Source organism: Narcine bancroftii, chromosome 4 (genome assembly GCF_036971445.1).
Source record: "Narcine bancroftii isolate sNarBan1 chromosome 4, sNarBan1.hap1, whole genome shotgun sequence".
NCBI lineage: Eukaryota > Metazoa > Chordata > Chondrichthyes > Torpediniformes > Narcinidae > Narcine > Narcine bancroftii.
The window spans coordinates 98,995,802-99,021,753 of NC_091472.1; the positions used below are offsets into that span (position 1 = coordinate 98,995,802).

Below are 25,952 nucleotides of genomic sequence, written 5' to 3' on the forward strand. Positions count from 1 at the left end.
TCCCAGTCAGACCCTTGGTGCAACCTGACTCATCTCCATGCAAATGACTGGTCAGGCCCTTGGCACACCTTCCTCGTGCTGACATCCCAACTCACCTCCATGCAATTGGTGTCAGCAAAAAGAATGCACGGGCATTGAGGGGCATTGCTAATTCAGCTGGATAAACCTGCGCATGTCCAACGAAGTCTCACGCTCCCTCACAGGGTTCATCCACCCAGTCGTATTTATTTGAATTTTTATTTATTTACTTACAATTTTTTTTGCCAGTTGATTGAATTCTGAATAATGGGGATTTTACTGTATTCACAGTTCATGCAGGAAAAAAATGGCAGAACAATAGCACAGACAGCTCTTTTTGTGGTGTTGGAGCCACCCGTGATTAAGGTAACAAGGGGAAGTTCAAGAAGCTGATACCCGTTGGAAAGAAACTGTTCTTGAACCTAGAGATGCTGGTCTTCTGTACCTTCTACCAAAAGGCAGCAGTGAGAAGAGATTGTGACCAAGGTGATAACCAGTCAGTAAATTTTCCACTTTTGTCAGAGTACTCAATGACATCCCAAACCGCCTTGGACTTTTTTTGCCTCAATGTGAAGACTCCAGAAGTTTTCCAATATATGGACTCCAATGAACTTTAATGTACTAAGCCTCTCCACTTCTGTCCCATCAATGCAAACAGGTGTGTGGTCCCTCAGACTACATTAAAATCAAAATAAAGCTCCTTAGTCTTGGTAACATTGAAAGATTGTTATTCTGGCACACCCAACTAGATTCCCGACCTGCATGCTGTATTTTGTCTCATCATTTCCATAAGACTATAAGAGAAAGGAGCAGAATTAGGCTATCCAACCTCTGCCATTCAAATCATGTCTGATGTGTTCTTCCATTCAACCCAATTTTCCTGTCTTCTCATAACCTATGACAACCTTAGTAATCAAGAACCTATTAACTTCTGCTTTAAATCTACTTAATAACAGCCTCCATGGCCATTGGTGGCATTAAAGTGCACAGATTCACCATGTTTTGGCTGAAAAAATTCTCTTCATCTCTGTTCTAAAGAGACATTCTTTTAACCTGTGGCTGTGCCTTCTGGTCCTACTCTCCTACTGTTGGAAATACCTTCTCCACATCACTCTATCCAACCTATCAATATTTGGCAATGTTCAATGAGATCACCCCTCATCCTTGTAAACTCCAGAAAGTACAGGCCCAAAGCCATCAAATGCTTCTCATACATCATTCCCCGGATCCTGTTCTGCACCCTCTTCAGAGCTAGCACGCTATATTTCCAATTATTCAGACGACAATGTTGGCAGCAAATTTAGTGTGTGCGAGAGCTGAATTTGGCTGTGCAGTCATGAGAATACAGGGAATAGAACAGTGCTGTGCTAATTGCTATACTAAACATGCTGCTGTCATAATTAACACCCTCCCCAGCAAGGAGATGATGTTACCCATCCACAATGTTTATCAAAAAAGTCAAGGATCCAATTGCAGAGAAACCAACAGACCCAAATCCTTTAGCTTGGTCACAGGTTTTGCTGCTATGATGCTGATGAACACCAAGCTGTAGTCAATAAACACCTTTCACCTGACACCAGCACCTTTCCTCACAACACAGAACACATTTCGAGTCACTGCCAGCTCTTAGCAATCCTATTAATTGCATTCCTCCACATATTTCCTCGTAATCTACTCGGTCTTACGTGGAGGCTCTCTTCTTGCAGAATCTGGTGACTGAGGCTGCAGTTTCTAATGAAAATGTTGCAGTTTTCAATGAATTGAATGGTGGCTCAGAAATAGGGGCTTGTAGAAAGCAGAGCTGAAGAAGAAAGTCTGATCCTCTCAAACTTGAATATCAGATCTTCAGAAACCTTGAAAAATTATGTTCTCTTTAAACAAGAAAGTTTTCAGATGTAGGGGTCTAGAGCAACACGTAAAATTGCTGGGGATACTCAGATCACGCAGAATCCATAGGAAGCAAAAGGGATTCAACGTTTTGGGCCTGAGCCCTTTTTACTCCCTGTAGATGCACTGTGACCTGCTGAGTTTCTCCAGCACTTTGTTTTTTTTGGAATATTTTGAGAATGTTCAATCAACATGCAGTCAAAATGAAGAAGAATCAAAAAGAAAAACACCAGTATCAATAATATTAACAAAATAATACAAGTATTGATCCACATATTGATATTAAAGTGAGGAAAAAAGACAATATGTGATTCAATTATTACAAAGAAAGAAAAATTACAATAATCCTACAAAATTGCAAATTCAATGTCCATGTTGAACCAAATAGAGAAAAAAAATAGAAAGAACAAAATAAGAGGAAGCCTCCTACCCTTACCCCCCCCCCCACAAAGAAATAAGAGAAACAATAAGAAAAAGATTGGCTTCACCCAGGATAAACCCAACTCTCATCAAAGGACAAATAATCTGACTTATCTAGTGTCCTCGGCACTGCAAGCACTGGTGTGAGGTGTGTGATGGAAGAGACAGGAGCGGTGACTTGTAGATTTACTCTTAGGTATTCTTAAAAATACATCATACCTGTTTCTGAGGAGATAGCAGAAAACTTTTTATATAAATTGAATTCTCCAGCATTCTTGTGTTCTGCACTCTTCCTCTCCTCCCTTCTTCCTCCCCCCCAGGCATGTGAGTGAGGTTTAAAAAAAGAGGAAAAGAGCTGAGCACTTGTGCAAAGCATATAGTGGGGTCAAGGGGCACAGCACACTTTGGGGGGCACCGGCACCATCTGGAAAATTTTTGTAAATTTACACACAAAATTATTAGTTTCAAATCTTTTTAACTGCATTTCAAAGTAAAAATGGACATTATAAAATCATGTCAATATGTCACTGCATACTAATAACATTTTTATTGACTTTGAAAATGTTTATCCCTACAGTGATTTGTCAATTTATTATTTTCCTTCTCCATGCCTTCTGTTTACCTTCATGGTGTGTTTGCTGCTTTATTCCACCTTGTTCCTGACTTACAAAAAATGCTGGTCATCGCCAATCACTGACACCTCCCCACCAAGGCCCACTGCCGGCAGCTCAAGGTGTCTGCTGCATTTCTGCTTGAAGGTAGCAGTGAGAAGACTGATGGGCCCCGATTCGAGGTCCTGAACACAAAAATCATTCAAAATGCAGAAAATTGATTTTAAAAATGCAGAAATCTGTGGAAATGCAGAAAATCATAAACCACCCCCTTCCCCCTTCCCGTACACATACTTTCCCTCCAACTCCCCCTCCTTCTCTTACTCCCCCTCCCCTTTCACGTACTCCCCCGGCCCTTGCCCCTTCCAATATTATCTGGTCTTCTCAGCACCATCGCCCTTCCTTTTAGAACATTTTATTTCCGTCATCTTCTTCCCGCGTCGTCCAGTTAACCAGTTCTTCTAACTTTGCTTGAGCCTTACCCTCTCCATTCACCCGGGCTGAGTGTACTTGAATCTACGTTTCGTGACGAGACCCCGCCCGCTAGTGATGTCACTGCGCGCGGCTGTGAGGTGGCAGTTGTCGGGAGGAGGTATCGTGTGTTATGGAGCTGTGAGTCTGGGGCGAGACGAGGGAAGGGAAGGGGAGGGGAGAGGAGAGGAGAGTTTTTTGTGGAGACCTGATAGGCCTTCGGGTAGGCATAAGGGTTGGAGCCCGAGTTCCATGGTCTGAGAGCTGCTGGTCAGCCGGCCGGCTTGTGGTAGGATCCAGGGAGTGCTGGCGGTTGTGTCAATGGGAAGTTCCTGGTCTATACGTTGTTTCCGTATAGAGCCCACAGTGTCAAATGATCCTCGGCATAAACTGGCACGGATTTCACTCCAGAGAGATGTTGGTCACGACAGGAATCCGTCCTTTCCTGTATTATCAGCAAACAAACTTTACAGCAGAATTGTGTTAATGTGTCAATGTGGATTCAGTGAACTTGCCTTTCTACCAATGTGTCAGTTTCGTCCAGTTGCCGGTTGCATTTTGCTCTGATTCTTTTTCTGTTGATTTCTGAAATTGGGACACAGTTAATAGGAATTGAAGGAGGCTGCTATGTTTCATTCAAGGAGATTCTGCCTTGATTCTGCCATACATTATATTTCTTGGTATCCAAAAAAAAACAAATAACTTTTAAGTTTGGTTAAGAGACAGATTTATAAAATCTTGTTAAAGTCTAATATCTGCTGATTAACATTCTTCCTGTTCTTATCCTGAACTCTCAATACGTTCAGTGACATAGTGGAAATTTCTGGGATGTTTGATCTCTAGGATTGAGAGTTATCTGTTATGTGAACGTTGATAATGTAATATTGTCAAAAGTTGGTGATCCATTACATTGTTTTGTTGTAGTTGTTTAATCTTGTATGTGTGAGTTCTTACACACATGGATCAAGGAAAAGGTTCTTGTAAACAGTTGTTGTAAACAACATGAGGCATGCCATAAGGCTACAAGCCTCCATAACAGATCTAACATGCTGTGTGGCAGTTAAGTCTAATCAAACAGTAAGGCATTGCTTGTTGGATGATCAATATCATTGCAGTAGTGACACTTTGGTTGGAAAACCTCACTCATATTTAATTTCAGCAGAAAGGATAACATGAAATTCAGGAGACTGCACATGTTGGAATCTGAAACTAATCACAAACTGCTGGAGGAATTCATTGGGGAAAACAGCATTTGAATTTATGAAATTCAAATGTGCATAGAACATTTTCTACAATGATACATTTTGTTCCATTTTGATCACTTTTTATTTCAAAGTTTAAATGTGGAATGTGAAAGGCAGCAGTAGACAAATGAAAAATTAAAGGCCTCCTGGAGAAATTGCAGCACAGGACCACAGAATCATTACAAAGTTGGAAACTGGTTCTTTAGCTCATTCTGATCACAGTCCCCATCCACACTAATCCCATTTGTGTGCATTAGAACATAGAACAAATAGCACAGGAACAGCCTATTTGGCCTCCATATCTATTTCATACATGATGTCCAAATTAAACTAAAATTCTGCTGTTGCATCCATTTATATTCATGAATCTACTTAGAAGCTTTATAAATGTTTCTGTCTCTGATTCCACCAGACCTCTGACAGCCTGTTATAGGGACCCACTACTTCCTGTGTAAATAAAAAAATATACCCTACACACCTTCCATAAACACGTGTGTGAGACTCTTATCCTAGGGAAAATATTCTGAATGTCAATCCTATCAGTGCCTATCATAATTTTATAAGCATCTATCAGCTTCCTACGCTCCAGAGAAAACAACCAAAGTTTGCCCAACCTCTCCCCTATTTGACTCCTACCCTATGCCTTTCCTTTCTAAGTACCTGTCCAAATTCCTTATAAACATTGTAATTGTGTTTGCCTCTACTACCTCCTTTTGGTTCATTCCAGATAGCCACAACCCTCTGTGAGAAATAAATTTACCCTTCAGGTCGGTTTTAAATGTCTTCTCTCATCTTAAAGCTGTGCCCTTCGATTCTGGATTCTTGTACCTTGGGTGGAAGATTGATTTATAGAGACATGGCGTGTGGAAACAGGGCCTTTGACCCAAGTTTCCAGGCTGACCAAAATATCCCACCACACCTGCCTGCTTTTGGCTCCTATCCATCTACACCCATCCCATCCATGTGTTATGAGTCCAGAGGACCCCAAAACCCAGCGGCAATAGATATTCACCAAGACAAATAGTTACTTAAACAAAAGCTGCTTTTAATTATCTTTAAACATGAAAACAGGATCAAACTTTAACTAACCTAACTAACCCCCTTCTAATTCTAAGCACATGTGTATGTAATATGTATGCAAGTTCAGAAAAGTTATTTGATTCACAGTCCAATCTCCCTTCTCATTCCTCCAAGTTTACTGGTTGCAGGCAATTCTAATTCTGTGCACAGAATTTAACATTTATGAAGTTCACCCAGCTTTGGTGCATAAAAGGTAAATGGTTACCATTCAGGAAGGTTCTTGTCAGTTCTCAGAGAGAGATTTGTTGTTCGCTAGACACTCACAACTGATTCCTTGTAACCAGCCACTGCAGTGTCATGTTGAAGAAACTTGCCCCATCAGGGTTTTCCAGATGATAACCTCTCTTTCAGGTCACCACAGAGTTCCTTTATGTTTTCTCTTATTTCAAGTGAAACATTAGACAGCCAGTCCTCTCCTCTTGCATGAACCACAAGGGCTTTGACCAGGCTGAAGCTTTTTCAAAGGCTCTTGGTGCCAGCCTGTCTAGCATGAGCAGAGCTCCAGTATTTTAAATAAGATCTGTTTTAAAGTGTTTGAATGTGACCTACACTAAAAAAACCTACCCAATTTATCTCCCAAAATATATCTATATACAATACAAACACAACATAATCTGTCACACATGTATTTGTCCAGTTCTTTTTCTTAAACATTTTAAACTACCTGCCTTAACCACCTCCTCCAGCAGCCCATTCCATACACCCACCACCTGTGTTTGGCCTGGAAGTCAGCCTGAAGAAAACTGAGGTCCTCCATCAGCCAGCTTCCCACCATGACTACCAGCCCCCCCACATCTCCATTGGGCACACAGAACTCAAAACGGTCATCCAGTTTACCTACCTCGGCTGCACCAATTCATCTGATGCAAGGATCGACAAAGAGATAGATAACAGACTCACCAAGGCAAATAGTGCCTTTGGAAGACTACACAAAAGAGTCTGGAAAAACAACCACCTGAAGAAACACACAAAGATCAGCGTGTACAGAGCCGTTGTCATACCCACGCTCCTGTTCAGCTCCGAATCATGGGTCCTTTACCGGCATCACCTATGGCTCCTAGAACGCTTCCATCAGCGCTGTCTCCACTCCATCCTCAACATTTATTGGAGTGACTTCATCACCAACATCGAAGTACTCGAGCTGGCAGAGTCCGCAAGCATTGAATCCACGCTGATGAAGACCCAACTGCGCTGGGTGAGTCATGTCTCCAGAATGGAGGACCATCGCCTTCCCAAGATCGTGTTATATGGCAAGCTCTCCACTGGCCACCGAGACAGAGGTGCACCAAAGAAGAGGTACAAGGACTGCTTAAAGAAATCTCTTGGTGCCTGCCACATTGACCACCGCCAGTGGGCTGATAACGCTCCAACCGTGCATCTTGATGCCTCACAGTTCGGCGGGCAGCAACCTCCTTTGAAGAAGACCGCAGAGCCCACCTCACTGACAGTCACCAACGACATACCCCTCCATAAATCTTTGTCCGCGAAGCCAAGCCAAAGAAAGACACTAAAAAAACCCACCCAATTTATCTCCCAAAACATATCTATATACAATACAAACACAACATAATCTGTCACACATGTATTTGTCCAGTTCTTTTTCTTAAACATTTTAAAGTACCTGCCTTAACCACCTCCTCCAGCATCCCATTCCATACACCCACCACCTGTGTTTTTTAAAAAAAAGAAAATACCCTTCAGATTCCTGTTACATCTCTCTCCTTTACCTTAAGCTATGTCCTCTAGTTTCTGATCTCCTCTGCACTGGGCAAAAGACTCTGTTTTCAGACAATCTAATCCTCTCATGCTTTTGAACCCCTCTATAAGATCATTTCTCATCCTCCTGCACTCCAAGGAATAAAGCTCTAGCAATTCCATTTTTTATTCCAAAATCCATTTTTGATAATATTAACTCTAAAATATCTTCTTATATTTAGAATAAAAAGAATGCCAGTTTGAATAAATTCCTTCTTCAGAAGTTAATGAAAGATGGTGGTATGGCTTTACCTAATCTTAGTTGGGCAGTTAACTTCTGCTTTATTATTTTCTGAATCTACTATTCTGATCATTTTGAACGTCCTTATTGGCTAGATTTGGAATTGAATTCCATGCAGAGGTATTCAGTAGCCTCTTTATTTGGAGCAGCTCTTCCTTTTACACTTTCTAGGATTAGTAGACATACCTTCAACCCAATACTTTTAGACATACATTATGGATTTGGTTTCAATTTTGGAAGTTCTTTGACTTGAAAATTTTAATTTTATACAGCACTATTTCTCTTAATTATTTTTTTCAACCATCTAGAATTGATCAAGCCTTCTCTTTTTGGAAAGTTAAAGGAACCGTTTTTCAAATTTGTTTATAGATGGTAGCTTAATGTCTTTTGAACAGTTATCTAATAAATATGATATACCTAAGTCGCATTTTTTTTAGATACTTCTAAGTTAGACATTTTCTGAATATTGCCTAACTTTCCAACATCATACCAACCAGATTTAGTTGATACTTTGTATCATTTGAACCATTCTCATAAGGTAACATTTATAATAAGTCATTAAGATTGCAATCAAATTCTAATGACAAAGTTAAAAGTGCTTGGGAAGAGGAACTTCAGTTGCATCTTCCAGAGGAATCGTGGGAGAAGATTTTTGGATTTGTTAATACGTCTTCAATATGTACTCGTCATTCTTTGATTCAATTTAAAGTAGTACATTGGGCTCATATGTCAAAAGACAAATTGGCCCATATTTTTTCTAATGTCAGTTCTATTTGTGATAGATATAAATCAGATTGGATTCACTAACTCGTATGTTTTGGTTATACCCTATTTTGGAGAGGGATTGGCTAGATATTTTTAAGACTTTGTCAACAATGCTGGATATTAGATTGCAACCTATCCCATTGACTGTTCTTTTTGGAATTATTGTTCCATAACTGGGACAAGTTCCCACTTCCACATATCGAGTTGTAATCTTTTCTACATTGTTGGCTAGAAGAGCTATCTTATTTAAATGGAAAGATTCTAATGCACCTACTTTGACTTGATAGTTCTCTCAAATTATGTCATGTTTAAGTTTAAAGAAAATTAGGAGTCTTCTGTTAACTTTGAAGAGACTTGGTGACCTTTTATAAATTATTTCCACATGACTTAGTTTATTTTCCAATTCTGACTATACAGATATAGAAACCTTTATCCGGACATCTAAAATTCGGAAAGTTCCAAAATCCGGCAAATGGGGACCAGTGGTTGGGGAAAGGGGGAGACTGCTGTGCGGCTGAGGGAATGGGGGCTGGGGGAGACGTCCGGGCGGCTGAGGGACCACGGTTGGGGAGGCGGCCGAGGGAGTGCAGCTGGGGAGGCGGCCGAGGGAGGCAACCGAGGGAGCGCGGCTGGGGGAGGCAGCCTAGGGAGCACGGTCGGGGGAGGCGGCCGAGGGAGCACGGTCGGGGGAGGCGGCCGAGAGACCAATGGTCGGGGGAAACATCCGGGTGGCCGAGGGACCGTGATGGGGGAGACGTCCGGGTGGCTGAGGGACCGGCAGTCAGGGGAGATGGCTGAGGGACCGGCGGTCGGGGGAGACGGCCAAGGGACCGGCGGTCGGGGGAGGCGGCCGAGGGACCGGCGGTCGGGGGAGACGGCCGAGGGACCGGCGGTCGGGGGAGACGGCCAAGGGACCGGCGGTCGGGGGAGGCGGCTGAGGGACCGGTGGTTGGGGGAGGTGACTGGAAGGGGGTGGGGGTGGATACTGCAATACAATTCAGGTGGGCTTTCCGAAATCCGGAAAAATCCCAAATTCAGAACACAAGGGTTCCGGATAAAGGATCGTGTACCTGTATTTAATTTTACTTCCTTTCTCTTTGTTGGTGAAGTCCAGACAATTAATTTTTATTAATAAATTCTCAGGATAGGATGCCCAATCTTTTGCTTTTTTTCACAGATTACGTGGGAGTTTATATAAACAATTTTTCTTTTCTTTTGAAGACTTCAGTTTGAGGAGATTAGAACATATTCATTAATTGTGGTGTAATGCAATATGTTATATGATGTCATATAGTGATTTTTTTCTCCTTTTTTATGATGTATTCCTATTCTTCTCAAGCATTATTTGCCTATAATATGATTAATGAAAGACTGAAAAAATAAAAGAATAGTTGTTGAGCAGTCTGATGGTGGAGCGGTAGCAGCTGTTCCTTAACCTGGTGGTGCAAGCATTGGGGCACCTATACCTCTTTCCTGATGGCAGTAGTGAGAACAGAGCATATGCTAGGTGGTGTGGGTATTGATGTTTGCTGCTTCCCTCCGACAGCGGCGTTCCCTGTAGATGTACTCAATAGTGGGGATGTCCTGGTCTGTGTCCGCTACCTTTTGGAGGGCTTTACGTTCCAGGTATTGGTGTCCAATACCAGTCTGTGATGCAGCCAATCAGCACATTTTGCAGTACTCCTCTGGAAATTTGCCAAAGTTTCTGGTATCATACCAAACCTCTGCAAACTCCTGAGAAGTACATGCTGATGTGCTCTTTTCATGATGCCATTAGCGTGTTAGGTCGAGGAAAGATCCTGCAAAATACTGACTCCCAAGAATTTAAATTTGCTCACCCTCTCCACCTCTGATCCCCCAATGATCACTGGATTGTGTACCTCTGGCATTCCTGAAGAGGAATAGGAATAGGAGTGATTTGAAAACCAGGATGAAGATTTTAAAATCAGTGACTTCCTTCATCAGGATTCCCTCTGGTTCAGAAGAAGCATATGAAAGATGAGTGAATAAAACTTGGTGCAGGTTAGTGCAGTGTATAAAAATGCTGGAGCAGAAGAAGAGGGAGATGTCTTTCTCTTGATGGATTTGGGGCTGATACATTGACTGCCTTTTACTTTCTTTGGATGCTGCATGACCTGCTGAGTTTCTCCAGCACTTTTATACACTGCACTAAATCCCAGCATACGCAGATTTTCTCATTCACCTCCATTTGGTGCAAGTTAGGATAGGCTCACTAGCTACTTTTTAATGATCTCTAATTTACTGAGGCTACAATGAGTAATGGTGGTCAAGGATAGGTCTGAAAAGTCAAATTGTTGCAAGGATTTATGTTATAGAAGATCTGAGCTCTAAATAGTGTTACTGATGGCCATTATTAAATGATGTGTGAACCAAATAGGACTGCAAGGATAAAAGGATAAAAGAATGCCAATTTATCCAGTTTGGAATGAGGAATAGGGTTTAGGCAGATGAGTGGAGGAAGGGTTCAGGAATGTAAAGGATGGATGGTTACCCGAGGATGTTAAGTCTGAATTCCGATAATATTGGGAAGATTTTTATTAAAAGCAAGGAACTTTGGGAAAATGGATGTCCTTTAACACTAGGTTTTAGTGCATCAACTGACTGCTTTGATGTTTTGTCAGTCCTCATAAACATGATGAAATTATGATATTCAAGACAACAGAACCAAAGTTGTAACAGTTTGGATTCAAGGAAAGGGAACATTTTCATTGCTTGGATTGAAAGCAGTATTTCTGATTGCAACTAGTTTAATCTTGAATTATAGATTCCAAGAGTTCTATGGAATTGTTGGATCCACATGAATATAATTTTACTCTTTCTTGAAATGGATACATTGACTTAATAAATATGGTATTGTAGCGGCTCACCGGAGGCTTATTTGAATTGGCTCGGGAGATTCCAAGTGATGTCATGATGTCACAATGCAATGACATCATTTGGAACGCATGGGGTTGTAAAAAGCTGCAGGTGACTGAGGCGTGATATATAACCTGTGTAAGCAATTATACTGTATCATGCATAACCTTGTGTTTATTATATTCTTCATAGTTCCAGAACATAATTTTTCCCATGTTTCATTTTTTACTTTTATGTTTAAATCCTTTTCCCACTTTTGTTTGGTTTTATAGCTTATTTCATAATTTGTAGCTTGATGTACATGTTTGATATAAATCTTTTAATTATCATTGTGTCTGTAATCACATATTCAAGGCTGCTTCCTTCTGGTAATCTCAATCTGTTTCCCAATTTATCCTTTAAGTAGGCTTTCAGTTGATGGTATGCAAACATTGTACCATGAGTTATTCCATATTTGTACTTCAATTCTTCAAATGTTAATAAATTAAACAATTTTCTATTCTTTTAATTCCTTTTTTCTCCCATTCTCAAAAGGAAAGGTTATCTATTGTAAAAAGGGATCAGCTGATTTTGTGTCAATAATAATTTTGGTATTTGGTAATTTGTTTTTTTTCCTTTCTAAGTGAATCTTCTTCCATATATTGAGTAAATGATCCAATACTGGTGAGCTTTTATATCATACCAGCTTTTCATCTGACTTATAAAGTATATGTTCCGGTACCTTCTCCCCTATTTTATCTAGTTCTATCTTAGTCCAATCTGGTTTTTCCCTTGTCTGATAAAAATCTGATGAATACCTTAATTGTGCTGATCTATAATAATTTTTAAAGTTTGGTAACTGCAAACCACCTTGGTTGTATCTGTCTGTTAATTTATCGAACGCTATCCTCGGTTTCCCCCCTTTTCCATAAAAATTTCCTTATTATTCTCTTTAGTTTATTAAATAATTTTTCTGTTAAGAGAATTGGTAATGATTGAAATAAGTATTGTATCCTTGGGAAGACATTCATTTTAATGCAATTTACCCTCCCTATCAACATTAGCGGTAATTCTTTCCAATGTTCTAAGTCAGGGGTGTCAAACTCAAATTCACGGAGGGCCAAAATTAAAAACTTGGACTAAGTCGAGGGCCGAACTAAATATTTATTGAAAATTTTCAACAACATCTGCATGTTTTCTCTTCTTTCAACATATGTAATGTTAAACTTTAGGATATAACTTTAGGAGGATAATGTTACAGGTCAGGAGTAGGTAGCTCAAGTTCACCCTTTGCTTGACCTGAGGGAAACATATTTGGTCCCTGTGGAGATGTAGTCAGCATTCACAGGCTGTGTCCATTTTGGCCTGCATCAGGACTCAGCATTTCCTGCTCACTCCTCAGGCTCTAGGCCTCTATTCACCCTCGACCCACCATCCCTCTACCTCACCCCTCACTCCACTCGGTCTGCCTCTACCCACCCCATCCTATACACGCCCCTCTACTGCCTCTCCCCTCAACCTGTTCCTCCCTCTACCCGTCTCTCACCCTCTAATCATCCCTCCCCTACTCACCCTACCCCTCCCCTTTTACCTCTTCCCTATCCACCCCTCCTTCTACTCATCCCTCCCTCTAACTGCCCCTTGCACCACCATAACTTCCCCTGCCCATTACTCCTCACCTACACCCTCTGCCCACCCCTGCTTACCCACCCACTCAGGCCCAGCGCGCTGCTGATCAGCCTTTGTGGACAGCCACCATCTCTCTCTTTATGTGCAGGGCCGAACTAGCCGTCCCTGGGGTCCGCGCGGGTGCAAGCGCTGAAGGCCGTGGTGACCGGGAGAAGTGCGCTCGCGCTGTGGAAGGGCCGTCCGGTGCCAGTTGCGCGCTGCCCGGGGGCCGTGCGCAGCCTGCCATGTCCGTCGCGCCGACAGGAAATCACAGGCGCTCGCCCATCCGCCGCACCGCTCGACAGGTGGGAGAAGTGACTGGTTGTGCGGGGAGCCTTCCAACTGGCTTGCCGGCTGATGACATCGACAGACTTCTCGTGTTACAATTTCTCGTGTTACAATGGGGAAGGATGTGCAATGAAGGGGGAGGATGGTGGGGGGTGACATTACCAAAAAACAGCATCGGCTCTCGCTGCAGGGCGAGCCACCTCTAATACATTTTTGAAATGATCTTGCGGGCTAAATATAATTATATCGCGGGCCAAATTTGGCCCGTGGGCCAGAGTTTGACATGTGTGTTCTAAGTCTTCCTGCAATTTCTTTATTAATGGCTGATAATTTAGTTTGTACAGGTGACTTAAGTTATTATCTAACCTAATTCCTAGGTATCGGATTGCTTGTGTGTTGCCATTTAAATGGTGATTCTTTTTTAATTCTGTATAATCTGCATTACTCATTGGCATCACCACTTTTATTTGCGTTGATTTTGTACCTCAATATTTCTCCATACTCCTTCAATTTCTTATGTAGTTCTTTTATTGATATTTCTGGTTCTGTTAAGTATACTATGATGTCATCTGCAAATAAGCTGATTTTGCACTCCTTCTCCTTTATTTTTATCCCTTTTATTTTATTTTCTGTTCTTATCAGTTCTGCCAATGGTTCTATTGCTAAAGCGAACAGTGAGGGAGATAATGGACATCCCTAACTAGTTAACCTACTTAATTTAAATTGATTCGATACATATCCATTTACTGTTACCTTCGCCAACGATCCATTATACAATGCTTTAATCCAATTAATTTATTTTTCTGGTAGATTGAACCTCTGTAATACTTAGAATAAATAATTCCATTCTACCCTGTCAAAGGCTTTTTTCTGCAGCTAAAGCAACAGCCATTGTTGGCATCTTATTTTCTTGAATTGCATGAATTAAATGAATAAATTTACAGACATTATCCGCTCTTCGTCTTTTCTTAATAAATCCAGTTTGATCTTGTTTTTCTATTTTTGGTACACAGTCAGCCAATCTGCTAATAATTTTGCTATTATCTTATAATCTGAATTAAGTAGAGGTATTAGTCTATATGATGCTGGTGTTAGTGGATCCTTCCCCATCTTTGGTATTACTGTAATTATTGCTGTCTTACATGAATCTGGAAAGTTTTGTGTTTCTTCTATCTGGTTCATTACTTCCAGGAGAGGAGGAATTAATAACTCTTTAAGTGTTTTATAGAATTCTATTGGGAATCCATCCTCTCCAGGTGTTTTATTGTTCGGCAGCTTTTTTAATATATCCTGTACTTCCTCTGTTTTGTTCCTCTTCTTGCAATTTCGGCAGTTCAATTTTAGCTAAAAACTCTTCTATTTTATCCTCTTTCCCCTCGTTCTCAGTTTGGTATAATTGTTCATAAAATTCCTTAAAGTTCTCATTAATCTCTATTGGATTATATGTAATTTGTTTGTCCTTTTTCCTTGATGCCAATACAGTTCTTTTAGCTTGTTCTAAGTTGCCAGGTTAATATTTTGTGTGTTTTTTCTCCTAGTTCATAATACTTTTGCTTTATTTTCATTATGTTCTTCTCCATCTTGTAGGTTTGTAATGTTTCGTATTTTTTTTTTTTGTCCGCCAATTCTCTTCTTTTTGTCATATTGTCTCTTGTTGCTAGTTCTTTTTCTGTACTTACTATCTCCCTTTCCAACTGTTCTATTTCCCGATTGTAGTCCTTTTTCATCTTAGTTACATAATTTATTATCTACCCTCTCATGAAAGCTTTCATTGCATCCCAAAATATAAATTTGTCTTTCACTGATTCTGTATTTATTTCAAAGTACGTTTTAATTTGGCGTTCAATAAAGTCTCTAAATTCCTGCCTTTTAAGTAGCATGGAGTTTAATCTCCATTTATATGTTCTTGGTGAGATATCCTCCAGTTCTATTGCTAATAACAGGGGTGAATGATCAGATAGTAATCTAGCTTTATACTCAGATTTCCTAACTCTCCCTTGAATATGGGCTGACAACAAAAACATATCAATCCTTGAGTATATTTTATGCCTACTCGAATAATATGAGTATTCCTTCTCTCTTGGGTGCTGCCTCCTCCATATATCTATAAGTTTCATTTCCTGCATCAATTTAACCATAAATTTGGCCGCGTTATTCTTTTTGCTAGTCTTTTGTCCAGTTTTATCCAACATTGGATCCAAATTAAGGTTAAAATCCCCTCCTATCAATGTATTCCCTTGCGTACCTACAATCTTCAAAAAAAATCTTGCATAAATTTTTGATCCTCTTCGTTGGGTGCATATATATTGAGCAAATTCCAAAATTCTGAATATATCTGACACTTTATCATTACATACCTCCCTGCTGGATCTATTATTTCCTCCTCTTTTTCGATTGGTACATTTTTATTAATTAATATAGCTGCACCTCTAGCTTTGAATTATATCATGCTGCCGCTATGTGCCCTACCCAGTCTCTCTTTAATTTATTATGTTCCACTTCAGTTAGATGCGTTTCCTGCAAAAATGCTATATCTATTTTTTCTTTTTTCAGTAAATTTAATAGCCTCTTCCATTTAATTTGGTTGTGTATTCCATTAATATTTATAGTCATATAATTCAACATAGCCATCTCATATCCTGTGTACACCTCATTTCCGCTTCCTCATCACCACCATCCCTCTTTTCCCTTTTTAAATTCAATGTATGACAACACATTTAAAATTATTCCCACATCCAATATTCCCTTAGCCCCAAATGTGCCCCCCCTCTCTGAGTTGCCCTTATCCCTTGTCGTGCAACCACAACTCCGCTCTCTGTTTGGATTGCGAACCCGCTCGCAAGCGTCAACTGATTTCGCAGTGACGGTTATTCTCTCCCACCCAAAACCCCCCCGAAAATACTTTTTTTTACACATATGACAAAGTTTACCTTCTTTTTTCCCCCTTACTTCCTTTCTTCCTTCTCTTTCCCTTCTTTAGTTCTTACATATACATTATTTTTACATTTTTATATATATTTTATCGCCGTTCTTCATATTTTTTACAACTCTTCATCTCTCCTTTTGTGCTGCAGGCGTTCTGCAAATTCTCGTGCTTCCTCCGGATCCGAGAACAGTCTGTTTTGCTCCCCAGGGATAAATATTTTAAGCACAGCTGGATGTCTTAACATAAATTTATAACCTTTTTTCCATAGGATCGATTTTGCTGTATTAAACTCCTTCCTCTTCTTTAAGAGTTCAAAACTTATGTCTGGGTAAAAAAATATTTTTTGACCCTTGTATTCCAATGGTTTATTGTCTTCTCTAATTTTATTCCTTGCCCTCTCAAGTATATTTTCTCTTGTTGTATATCTCAAAAAATTTACTAAAACGGATCTTGGTTTTTGATGTGTCTGTGGTTTCGGAGCTAGTGTTCTGTGTGCCCTTTCTATTTCCATTCCTTCCTGTATTTCTGTCATTCCCAGGACCTTCGGGATCCATTCTTTTATAAATTCCTTCATATCTGTGCCTTCTTCATCTTCCTTTAGGCCCACTATTTTTATGTTATTTTGCCTATTATAATTTTCCAATATATCAATTTTCTGAGTTAACAACTTCTGTGACTTTTTAAATTTTTTATCACTTTCTTCCACTTTTCTTCTTAAGTCATTCACTCCATTTTACAGCCGTTTCTCGTTCTTCCACATTTTCTAATCTTTTCCCTATTTCTGTCATGACCATCTCTAATCTATTCACTTTTTCTTCTGAACTTTTCATTTTTATTTTCATTGCACTAAATTCTAATGTCAACCATTCTTTTAATGCTCTTATATGTTCTTGGAAAAAAACTTTATATATATTCTGTCCATTTGTTTTACCATCTATTTCTCTGTGCAGATCTTAGTCTTCTTCTTCCTCTTCTTCTGTGTCTTTACCTGTGTTTGTGTCTTCTTCTTCTCTTCCTTGTATCTGTGTCTCTTCTGAGTTTCCTGATGAGTTGCTTGTCTCACTTTGCTGGGCTTCTTCTTGCTTGGCTTCTTGCTGTTGGTCCTCTTCTTCTGGGCTGCTCATCTGTTGGGCCTCCTGCTGCTGCTCTTCTTTACTTTCACTCCCTTTCCTGTTGCTTTCCTCTTTTTCCAGCTGAGAGCCTGGTGCCGGGCATCCCTCAGCTGTTGCGTTGTGTTTGCCCGCTCCTCGGCTGAGCCCTTCTCCCGTCGGTGTTCTCTTTCTCCTTAGTTGCGCACGAGCGACTCCTTGCACATGCGCAGTTGCTCACTTTTGTTTGGCTCAGAGAGCCATTTTTGCAGTCCAGTGGCCAGGGGCGTCGCAACTCTGTGGGGTCATCACCAACCTCGGAGAATGGGCTCTCTTCTCCACGACGGCTCCCTGTTTCTTCATGCAGGTCAGGCCTTCTCCTTTCTCTTCCGGCGTCTTTTCTCCTTTTTATCCCATTGTTTTTACTTTTTCCTTCTTGGGTGCCAATTTCTTTCTTTTCTCTACAACTGTATCTTTTATTTGTTATGTTTTGTATTTCTTGAACTTTTTATTTTCTTCACTTTATTTCTTCTTTTCTGGAGAGGGCTGGTATTCCTCTACCGGCCACTACTCCATCAATTCACCAAATTTCTTGAGGAGTTTCCAGACATTGTCATTTCTAAATTCTCCCCTGGCACACCCAAACATGGCGTTGCACACAACATCCACATCCAAGATCCTCTTCTACGCACCTGAGTCCAACGCCTGTTGCTCAACAAGTTGCGTCTTGTAAAACAAGAGTTGCACAAAATGGAGGAACTTGGAATCATATGCATGGGCTTCCCTGCTATATATGGTGCTCAAAGCCACAGGAAGTTGGAGACCTTGCAGGGATTACAGGCATCTCAGTGACACTACCACTGCAGACTTCTACCCTGTGCCCAATATACAAGATTTTACAGCTAATCTTCATGGGGCCAGGATATTTTCTAAAATTGATTTGGTGCGTGGGTACCACCAAACACCTGTAAACCCAGAGGGTGTGCCCAAGACCTCCATCATAACACTGTTCTGCCTCTTCGAATTTTTGACAATGCCTTTTAGGCTCAAAAATCCTGCACAAACATTCCAGCGATTAATGGTCACAGTGGTGCGTGGCATGGACTTCCTATTTGTATACTTGACGACATACTCATCTCCAGCCACTCCCACAAAGAGCACCTGCAGCATCTGCATTTACTCTGCTGCCACCTACAGGAGTTCAGGCTAAATTTGAATCCTGCCAAGTGCAAATTTGGGCAGTCCTATATTGAGTTCTTGGAATATCAGATCAGCAGCTGGGTGTTGTTTCATTGCCTAGCAAGGTGGAAGCCATCTTCAAATTCCAGAGTCCCGATACATCAAAAGACTCCAAGAATTTGTGGGAATGGTCAATTTCTATCGTCGCTTTCTACAGCTCATATTATGAAAACCCTCTTCGACCTCATGTCCAGCGATGCCAAAGAACTCAAGTGGACAAAGGAGACGATGGTAGCATTTCAGCAAACCAAATACGGCCTAGCGAAGGCAACATTGCTAGATGATAGATGCGTCTGACGCGGCAGTAGGTAAGGTCTTGGAACAGTACATTAATGGACAATGGAATCCTTAGCGTTTTTTAGTAGGCACCTTCGCCCTCTGGAAACAAAATGCAGCTCATTCGATAGGGAACTGCTAGCGCTGTACTTAGCAGTCAGACACTTGCGCTATTTTTTTGGAAGGCAGGGACTTCACGGTTTTTACTGATCACAAACCGCTAATGTTTGCTTATAGAATTGCTTTCACGAGCCTGCAACTCGAGGATGTAGCCTTTAGGCCACAAGGTACCACTCTCCTGTGCGATGTTTCCACAGGTCAGCCTCGCCCTATCGTCCCTGCTGCATGGAGGTGTTTCATTTTTTATGCCATTCATGGACATCCGCCCCCCCATTCGAGCGATGGTCGACCTGATAGCCAATAAGTTTGTATGGCATTGACTCAAAAAACTGATCACGTCTGGGCAAAGATGTGCACAGACTGCCAATCTGCAAAAGTGCAAAGGCACGTGAATGCGCTGCTTCAGCATATCCAGCCACTTCAGTGCAGATTTGATCACGTGCACATCCATATTGTTGGCCAGCTTCCAGTGTCAGGAGGGTTGAGGTATTTGTTAATGGTCATTGACATATTCACTAGGTGGTCATAGGCGGTTCTTATGACAGAACCATTGACCAATTCATGCGCCAGAATTTTTATTTCTGGTTGGGTATCTTGGTTTGGCCTACCCACACATGTCATCTCTGACACAGGCCCACAGTTTACCTCTGCTCTCTGGGGCGCTTTGTCACAATTGCTAGGAATGCAGCTCCACCACATTACAGGCTGTAGTCAAATGGCCTGGTGGAGTGGTTCCATAGGCACATGAAGGCTGCACTGATTGGGCGGATGAGCTGCCTTGGATCCTTCTGGGAATAAGAACAGCACCAAGAAGGGCCTCAACCCTTATTAGCCAAGTTGATGGAGCCTGGCTCATTGTACCTGGGTGGGGGGGGGTTCATGCCCATAGCATGTGGACAGTCAGACTGTTGTAGAGGCTTGGAAAATTGGCCCCAATTCCCATGTCAAGGCATGGAACAATGACACCCTTCATCCCAAAGCAACTGTGTTTATGCGTAGAGGTGCAGTCGGGCCACCCTTACAGAGGCTGTATGAAAACACAATCAGACAATTTGTGTACTGGACATTGGGGGGGCATCCAGAGACATTTACGATTGACTGAATAAAGTCTGCTCATCTTGTCCTTGATTGGCCCTTGCCACAACCCCCAATGCGAAGGCGTGAGCGACTGCCCAAGAGCGGTGGAAAGTAATGGCATCAGAGGTTTAGCCTCCTATTACCTGTTCTGCGGGGGGTGTGGTGGGGGGGGGGTGGCATGTAGCAGCTCACCGGATGCTTAATCAAACTGGATTGGGAGGTTCCAAGTGACGTCATGACATCACAGTGCGATTACGTCATTTGGAATATGTGGGGTTTTAAAAAGTTGCGAGTGACTGAATAAATGACTTTTACTTAACTTTGACTCGACTATGTCTGATCATTTCCTCGTTCTTCATTTTGCATTGTGACACAGTTGCTACAGTATTCAGATTTTGTAATATTAAATGACATAAAGTATGGTTCCACTGATGTGACAGAAGAGTATTGATTGCAAGATAAAATCACTCAGATTTTTTTATTGCTTTGATAATTGTGATCTCTTCTTTACAGGATAGCACCAATGCGATTATATACACTGTCCAAGAGACACTTTGTCCTGGTGTTCATGGTGTTCTTCATCTGTTTTGGATTGATAGTTTTTATTGGGATAGCTGGTGAGTAAAAAATGATGCAAATTGATATTTAATATTGTTTATTATACATTTAAAATCAAGTGTACTGTATAGATAGCCTTGTGAAATAATTTCTGCGCTGAATGCCAGATTGTTTTCTAAAATAGTTGAGGGTATGGGTGCTACTTTAGCATCGATATTTTACTGCCCTGGAAGATTGACCTCAATTCCATTGCATGGTGTTGTAGAGTAGAGGAGGCAACCACCTAACTCTCTGATGAATGCCAGTAACCATTGGATTTTTGCAACATTCCAGAAATTTTTGTGTTATTTTGCTTTGGTGCCAGATCATGAATTATCAAGTTAAAATGTCCACAATGAGGTCACATGTCCTGTTGTGTTTTGAGTGGTATCAGATATTTCCAAGCTTAATTATGCATCCTCTTGAGCAAAAATAGTGATTTTTGGACATTGGACAATAGAAATGAGCACAGTGCAGTACAGGAACAAGTCCTTCAAACATGGTTCCCAAATTAAAATAAGGCTCTGCAGCATGCAGATAAGATGTATCCCTTTATTCATTGCATATTCATGTGTCTCTCTAAAAATCTCTTAAATTCTACTATTGCATCTGCTTCCATAACTCCTGCTGGCAGCCTATTCCAGGCACCCACCACTCTCTGTGTAAATAAAAACTTTCCTGCCCATTTCCTTTTAATTTCCAGGCTCCCCCCTCATCTTAAAGTCATATCCCCTAGTATGTGACAATTTTACAATAAATTCTGACTGTTACCCTATCAATCTCTCTCATACTTGTGTAAACTTCTATCAGGTCTTCAGCCTCTGCTCAGGCGAACTCAACCCTAGTTTGTGTAACCTCTCCCCATAGTTTATATCCTCTAAACCAGGCAACATCATGGTAAATCTCTTTTGTACCTTTTCCAAAACCTCCACATCCTTCCAATATATGCTTCCAAATAATATCCACTACCCTCTACCTTCCATGGACCTTCCAAATCTGAAACAATTCCATACAGTCATTTCACCGTGGATCCATGCATCTGTACCCTCTGAGTTGAACATGATGCCTAACTTATATAAAAGCTTTGCTGCACTTGATACCTTGGAAAGAGCAGTACCTCTCCAACATCCCTCCATAAACTGACTGTTCCTCTTCCATTCAACAAAACGATTGACATGGTCCACAGACCCAAAATGCTCTAAGCCTTATTGATCACTGTCACACATGGGAACAGAACACATGAAACAGTGTGGTAGGATATTGTAGAGCAGACATTCTCAATAGAGGCCAAATGGGGCCACAGCACATTTATATTTATATTGCGTCATGCAACATGTTTATTATTTGGTTGGTAGGAGAGCGGTACAGAAGAAACCAACTAAACTTGATTGCTTTACAATTAAGGAGGCCCACAACTCTGCAAAGTCCTAAGGGGACCATAGCCCAGAAAATAGTTGAGAATAGCTGCTATAGATTAATAATAGATGTACCTTTTCAATAATTTACAAACCTGATCAAGCTCCCATGAAGACCTACCCACATGTTAAGCTTCAATTTTGCCAATTATATAAATTACCTTAAAGTTGGTAAGGTCAACACAAAATATACTTTGATAAATGAGGATAAAATACTCTCACTGATGATAGTCATTGCCTGGCATTTTTAGATTCCTTTCATGGTATGAACAATGACATATCAATGTGCTGTATAATGCATTGTTAAGTTACATGACTACAGTATATTTTGAATCATAAAAATTAACCTTGGCCTTCACTTCAACCCAAGGTGAGTGATGTGGAGATCTTGAAGAAGGTTCCAAGTAGACATAGAGACATAGAAAATATGTGCAGGAATAGGCCATTTGACCCTTCAAGCCTACACTGCCATTCAATATGATCATGGCTGATCAGTACTCGGTTCCTGCCTTCTCCCCATACTCCCTGATCCCCTTAGCCACAAGGGCCAAATCTAACCTTATCTTAAATATTGACAGGGAACCAGCCTCAACTACTTCCTGTGGCAAAAAATTCCACGGATCCACCACTCTCTGAGAGAAGAAATTTTTCCTCATCTCAGTCCTAAAAAACTTATCCTTAAACTGTGACCCCGGTTCTAGTTTATCCCAGCATTGGAAACAACCTTCCAATGACGAGTCTGTCTAAACCAGGGGTCTCCTCTATTTGTAATTTCGATAGTTCAATTTTAGTTAAAAATTCATCTATTTTGTCTTCTTTCCCTTCGTTTTCAGTTTGGTATAATTGTTCGTAGAATTCTCTGAAGTCTTCATTAATCTCCGTTGGATTATATGTGATTTGTTTGTCTTTTTTCCTTGATGCCAATACCATTCTCTTAGTTTGTTCTGTCTTAAGCTGCCATGCTAGAATTTTGTGCATTTTTTCTCCTAGTTCATAATATTTCTGTTTTGTCTTCATTATGTTCTTCTCCACCTTATATGTTTGTAGTTTTCATATTTTATTTTTTTATCTGCCAATTCTCTTCTTTTAGTTGTGTCTTCCTTCATTGCTAATTCTTTTTCTATATTTCCCTTTCCAACTGCTCTGTTTCCTGATTGTAGTCCTTCTTCATCTTGGTTACATAACTTATTATTTGCCCTCTAATGAACGCTTTCATTGCATCCCATAGTATAAACTTATCTTTCACTGATTCCGTATTTATTTCAAAGTAGATTTTAATTTGTCTTTCAATTAATTCTCTAAAATCCTACCTTTTAAGTAGCATGGAGTTTAATCTCCATCTATACATTCTTGGAGGGATGTCCTCTAACTTTATTGTCAATATCAGGGGTGAGTGGTCCGATAATATTCTAGCTTTATATTCTGTTTTTCTAACTCTGTCTTGCATGCGAGCTGATAACAGGAATAGGTCTATTCTTGAGTATGTTTTATGTCTACCCGAATAATATGAATATTCCTTTTCCTTTGGATGTTGTTTCCTCCATATATATCCAAAAGTTGCATTTCTTGCATCGATTTAATTATAAATTTGGTTACTTTGTTCTTTCTGTTAATTTTTTTACCAGTTTTATCCATGTTTGAATCCAAATTAAGGTTGAAATCCCCTCCTATTAGTATGTTCCCTTGCGTGTCTGCTATCTTCAAAAAAATATCTTTCATAAATTTTTGATCTTCTTTGTTAGGTGAATATACATTGAGTAATTTCCAAAACTCCGAATATATCTGACATTTTATCATTACATATCTCCCTGTTGGATCTATTATTTCCTCTTTTATTTTAATTGGTACATTTTTACTGATTAATATAGCTACTCCTCTAGCTTTTGAATTATATGACGCTGCTGTTACATGTCCTATCCAATCTCTCTTTAATTTCTTGTGCTCCATTTCAGTTAAGTGTGTTTCTTGCACGAATGCTATATCAATTTTTTCTTTTTTCAGTAAATTTAGCAGTTTCTTCCTTTTGATTTGGTTATGTATTCCATTAATATTTAAAGTCATATAGTTCAACATAGCCATTTCATACTTTGTTTATCTTTCCTTTCCGTTTCCTCATCATCACCTTTCCTTCTTATCCATTTCTGCTTTCTTGTTTTGAACACTTTATAAGACAACATTTCTAAAACATCAAACATTTCCCTTATTCTCCTATCTAAAATTTCTTTAACCCCACTATCCCCTCCCCTTCCTGAGTTGCCCTTTATCCCTTGTCGGGCAACCAGATCTCTCTTCTCCATTTGGATTTGCGAATTCACTCGTAAGCGTCAACTGATTTCGCAGTGACCGTAACTCCTCCTCACCCACCCCCCCCCCAGAAAAGATTTTAATTTTCATATGTAACAAAGGTCACTCTCTTAATTCCCTCCTTACTTCCTCTCTTCCCTTCTTTACCTTTTAATTCTTATCTATACTCTATATATTTTATTTTAAATACGGATACACTCATATACACACATATATACATACACACACACACACACATACATATATATATATATATATATATACCCATATACACACATACATATAGTTCGTGGTCATTTTTGCTCTCGTTACATGTCTTCATCTCTCTGTCTGTTTTGTGGTTGTTCTGCAAATTTTCGTGCTTCCTCCGAATCCGAGAATAGTCTGTTTTGCTGCCCTGGAATAACTATTTTAAGTACCGCTTGGTACTTTAGCATAAATTTATATCCTTTTTTCCATAGGATCGCTTTTGCTGTATTAAACTCCTTTCTCTTCTTCAGGAGTTCAAAACTTATGTCTGGATAGAAAAAAAATTTTTGACCTTTGTATTCCAGTGGCTTTTTGTCTTCTCTAATTTTCTTCATTGCTTTCTCCAATATATTTTCTCTTGTTGTATATCTTAGGAATTTTACTAAAATGGATCTTGATTTTTGTTGTTGTTGTGGTTTAGGGGCTAATGTTCTATGTGCCCTTTCTATTTCCATTTCTTCCTGTAATTCTGGTCTTCCTAGGACCCTGGGGATCCAATCCTTTATAAATTCTCTCATATTCTTGCCTTCTTCATCTTCCTTAAGGCCCACTATCTATTATAATTTTCCATTATATCTATATTCTGAGTTAACAGCTCTTGTGTCTCTTTAACTTTTTTATTAGATTCTTCTAATTTCTTTTTTAAGTCCTCTACTTCCATTTCTACGGCTGTTTCTTGTTCTTCCACCTTGTCCACTCTTTTTCCTATATCTGACATGACCATCTCTAATCTATTCATTTTTTCTTCTGTACTTTTAATTCTTCTTTTTATTTCACTAAATTCTTGTGATTGCCATTCTTTTACTGATTCCATATATTCTTTAAAAAAAAATATATCCATTGTCTTGCCCTTCCCTTCTTCTTCCATTCTCTATGTTTTTCTTTTTCTTCTTCCTCTGGGTTGGTCATCTGTTGTTTCCTTGATTTCTTTTTACTCTCTTCTTTCTTGTTCTCGTTGTTTTCTATGTTCTCTTCTTGTTGTTGTGGAGATCGACTCCTCAGCTGGTCCCCCCTCCCGTCAGTGTTTTTTTGTCATGCGCATCGTGCATGTGTGACTCCTCACGCATGCGCGGTTGCGCACTTTTGCTTGGCTCCGCGAGCCATTTTTGTAGTCCCGAGCTCGGGACTTCGAATGACCTGAGGGAGCAGGCTTCTCTCTCCACAGCGGGCCTCCTCGGACAGGTAAGGCCTTCACCTTCTTCTTCCGATGTCTTTTCTTCTTCTCTTCTTCCCGTTGCTTTCGACTTTTCTTTCTTCGCTGCCATTTTCTTCCCACCTTTACTTTCACTTTATTTTAATTTTTGTGTTTGTGCCTTTGTGTTTTCTGTGTTTTTTTAAAACTTTTCCGGAGAGGGCT

The 25,952-nt window shown here is 40.2% G+C and overlaps 1 protein-coding gene and 1 long non-coding RNA gene across 7 annotated transcripts in view; one reads left to right on the plus strand and one right to left on the minus strand.

The window, feature by feature from the left end:
• Positions 1–25,952, plus strand: part of tmem181 (transmembrane protein 181) — a 171,510-nt gene that overhangs the window by 29,425 nt on the left and 116,133 nt on the right. For 5 of the 6 annotated variants that reach the window (XR_011355951.1, XM_069932165.1, XM_069932170.1 and 2 more), the window contains one exon: positions 20,544–20,647. Coding sequence is in view for 5 of the 6 variants with exons in the window: in XM_069932165.1 (XP_069788266.1) it covers positions 20,544–20,647 (104 nt within the window). In the remaining variant the exon portion in view is untranslated. Of the gene's footprint in view, positions 1–3,467; positions 3,549–20,543; positions 20,648–25,952 lie in introns of those variants that run through there. The other variant, XM_069932167.1, reaches the window with a different exon arrangement.
• LOC138760894 (uncharacterized) lies at positions 2,848–3,940 on the minus strand. The gene is made up of 2 exons (XR_011355953.1): positions 3,419–3,940; positions 2,848–3,121 (listed from the first exon to the last, which is right to left on the minus strand). It is a non-coding gene; the product is annotated as an uncharacterized lncRNA (long non-coding RNA).